Below are 1,890 nucleotides of genomic sequence, written 5' to 3' on the forward strand. Positions count from 1 at the left end.
AACTTACTAGTTGTTACCTCTGATGCAAACCATGTTGGAGCGAGGTATAGGACTATAGGCCACTCCAATTGCAAGCACAACAGTGGACAAGGCAAGACCACCCAGCAGCGAGGCGAGATACGGCGAGGAGCAGAGTATTAGTGACGGCTCATGGTGAGAGCAGAGAACATGCAACAGCGCAGGGCAAGGAGCAGAGAACCAGCAACGGTGCAGAGTGATCTGAAAGTGTGGTGCAGCGTCGGTAGAAGGAGGCAAGAACCCTCAGAGCCAAATGTCTCTTCTCTTTGAAAAAATGTTTATAAGCGATGGGGAACATTTTGGAAACTAAAAATATAAAGGGGCAATGTCTAATTATCAATTCTTCCGAGAATAAAACAACGGGGTTCCATTCATAAATATTTTTAGGATGGTTAACGTAACGAATCTGTGGCCAGATAATTATGGTCAATTGTTCATCTTAAACCAAACAAATCATTGTCTGACATTTATTAAATTCAAAGCACAGGTATCATGTTTTAGATCAGATACATAACTTAAAAATAAAAAGAATGACAGACTAAAACGGGGCAGAGAGTTTCAACCCTGTGTTTTCTCAAGGAGGCAAATGAACTAAGAATTCATTCATAAAAGTCAGTTTGCACTTGGAAGACTTCAATCATAAAGAAAAAAAATTCTTAGGATGGAAAAAAAGAAACGAACTTAACCATATATACTTCTGCAACACACACAAACACAAGTAACCTAGAGATAACATTTTAAACAAAATCTTTTTCAATAAAGGGCAATAATCTCCACTTTTCTACATCAAATTATAACTATACGATAGCGTGAATATGCAATGCTAACCCCACAAAAAAAGAACCGTTCTCTAAATCTGAAAAAACAACCAAACAAATCCACATCCACCCCTAGAACACAACAAGCAACGAAAATAGAGTGTAGATCAAGAAACACGCATACGCTATCAAGCCACGGTGCTCCTCGCCGCCATCCGCAAGCAGAACGATGAGACCCGTCGAAGCCCTGGTCGCCCACAGCACGAAAACCGAAGCGGCAACAATCGCCACGATCCCTCCCTGAGGCAAGAATAGCGACATGGCCGAGTAGATCACCACCGGCAACATGCAGTAACCAACCACGCTGGTGCACGTGTGAAGGTCCAAGTTACCGGCTCGACCGGCAAGCATGTTAAAAACCACGTACAAGAAGATCGAAGAGACCACGATCCAGCCAAGAATCACGCCGAATTGGATTTTCCCGGCGAGTAACTGGAAGAGGCAAAACGACATGTAGAGAAGGATCGGTCCGGATAGATCGGAATCCTTGTGGACGGTGTGGTTCACGCGGAATGGGTTCAGAACGGATCGGATCTTGCTCCAGATTTGTTCAGGGTGGATCCCGAGCTCATCGAGGAGTGGTTCCTCGTCGTCGAAGTTGGCGGAGCCGCCCACGGTGCCGGGTCCGGAGTAGATTGGGCCAGATGAGGTGGACGCTGCGGCGGAGCCTATGTCAAAGGACATGAAGGGGATGCCGGAGTTTGGCTGGAAGGGCGGCGCAGCCATGCGTCGCTGCTGGATGTTTGGACCTCCTGCGATGGGATTTCCGGCTTGTGGGAAGGCCACCGGCGGAACCTTGAACTCTTTAGCCATTGAAATTAGGGTTTTGAGAATTGCTGGCCGAAAGAAACACAAACCTTTTAGCTTTTACACAGTAATCTACACCTATGTCTTTATTCTCAGAGACTTCAGTAAAAAACTCTGGTCAATTACAACGTTAACCCCATCCTATGCTGGAGCACAATATATTTTCTTTTCTCTGTTTCTTTTTTCCTGGTAATTTAATTTTTTTTATATTTTAAATGTACTAAAAATAATTTAAAAATATTGCTAA

The 1,890-nt window shown here is 44.3% G+C and overlaps 1 protein-coding gene across 7 annotated transcripts in view; it reads right to left on the reverse strand.

Moving 5' to 3' along the window:
* Positions 1–1,784, reverse strand: part of LOC107637664 (protein YIPF5 homolog) — a 3,948-nt gene extending 2,164 nt beyond the window's left edge. For 2 of the 7 annotated variants that reach the window (XR_002348694.1, XR_002348696.1), the window contains exons 1-2: positions 961–1,784; positions 18–282 (exon numbers count right to left, since the gene is read on the reverse strand). Coding sequence is in view for 1 of the 7 variants with exons in the window: in XM_016341042.2 (XP_016196528.1) it covers positions 909–1,649 (741 nt within the window). In the remaining 6 variants the exon portion in view is untranslated. Of the gene's footprint in view, positions 1–7; positions 325–657 lie in introns of those variants that run through there. The other 5 variants (XR_002348697.1, XR_002348710.1, XR_002348695.1 and 2 more) reach the window with 5 other exon arrangements.

This window comes from Arachis ipaensis, chromosome B01, assembly GCF_000816755.2.
Source record: "Arachis ipaensis cultivar K30076 chromosome B01, Araip1.1, whole genome shotgun sequence".
Classification (NCBI taxonomy): Eukaryota; Viridiplantae; Streptophyta; class Magnoliopsida; order Fabales; family Fabaceae; genus Arachis; species Arachis ipaensis.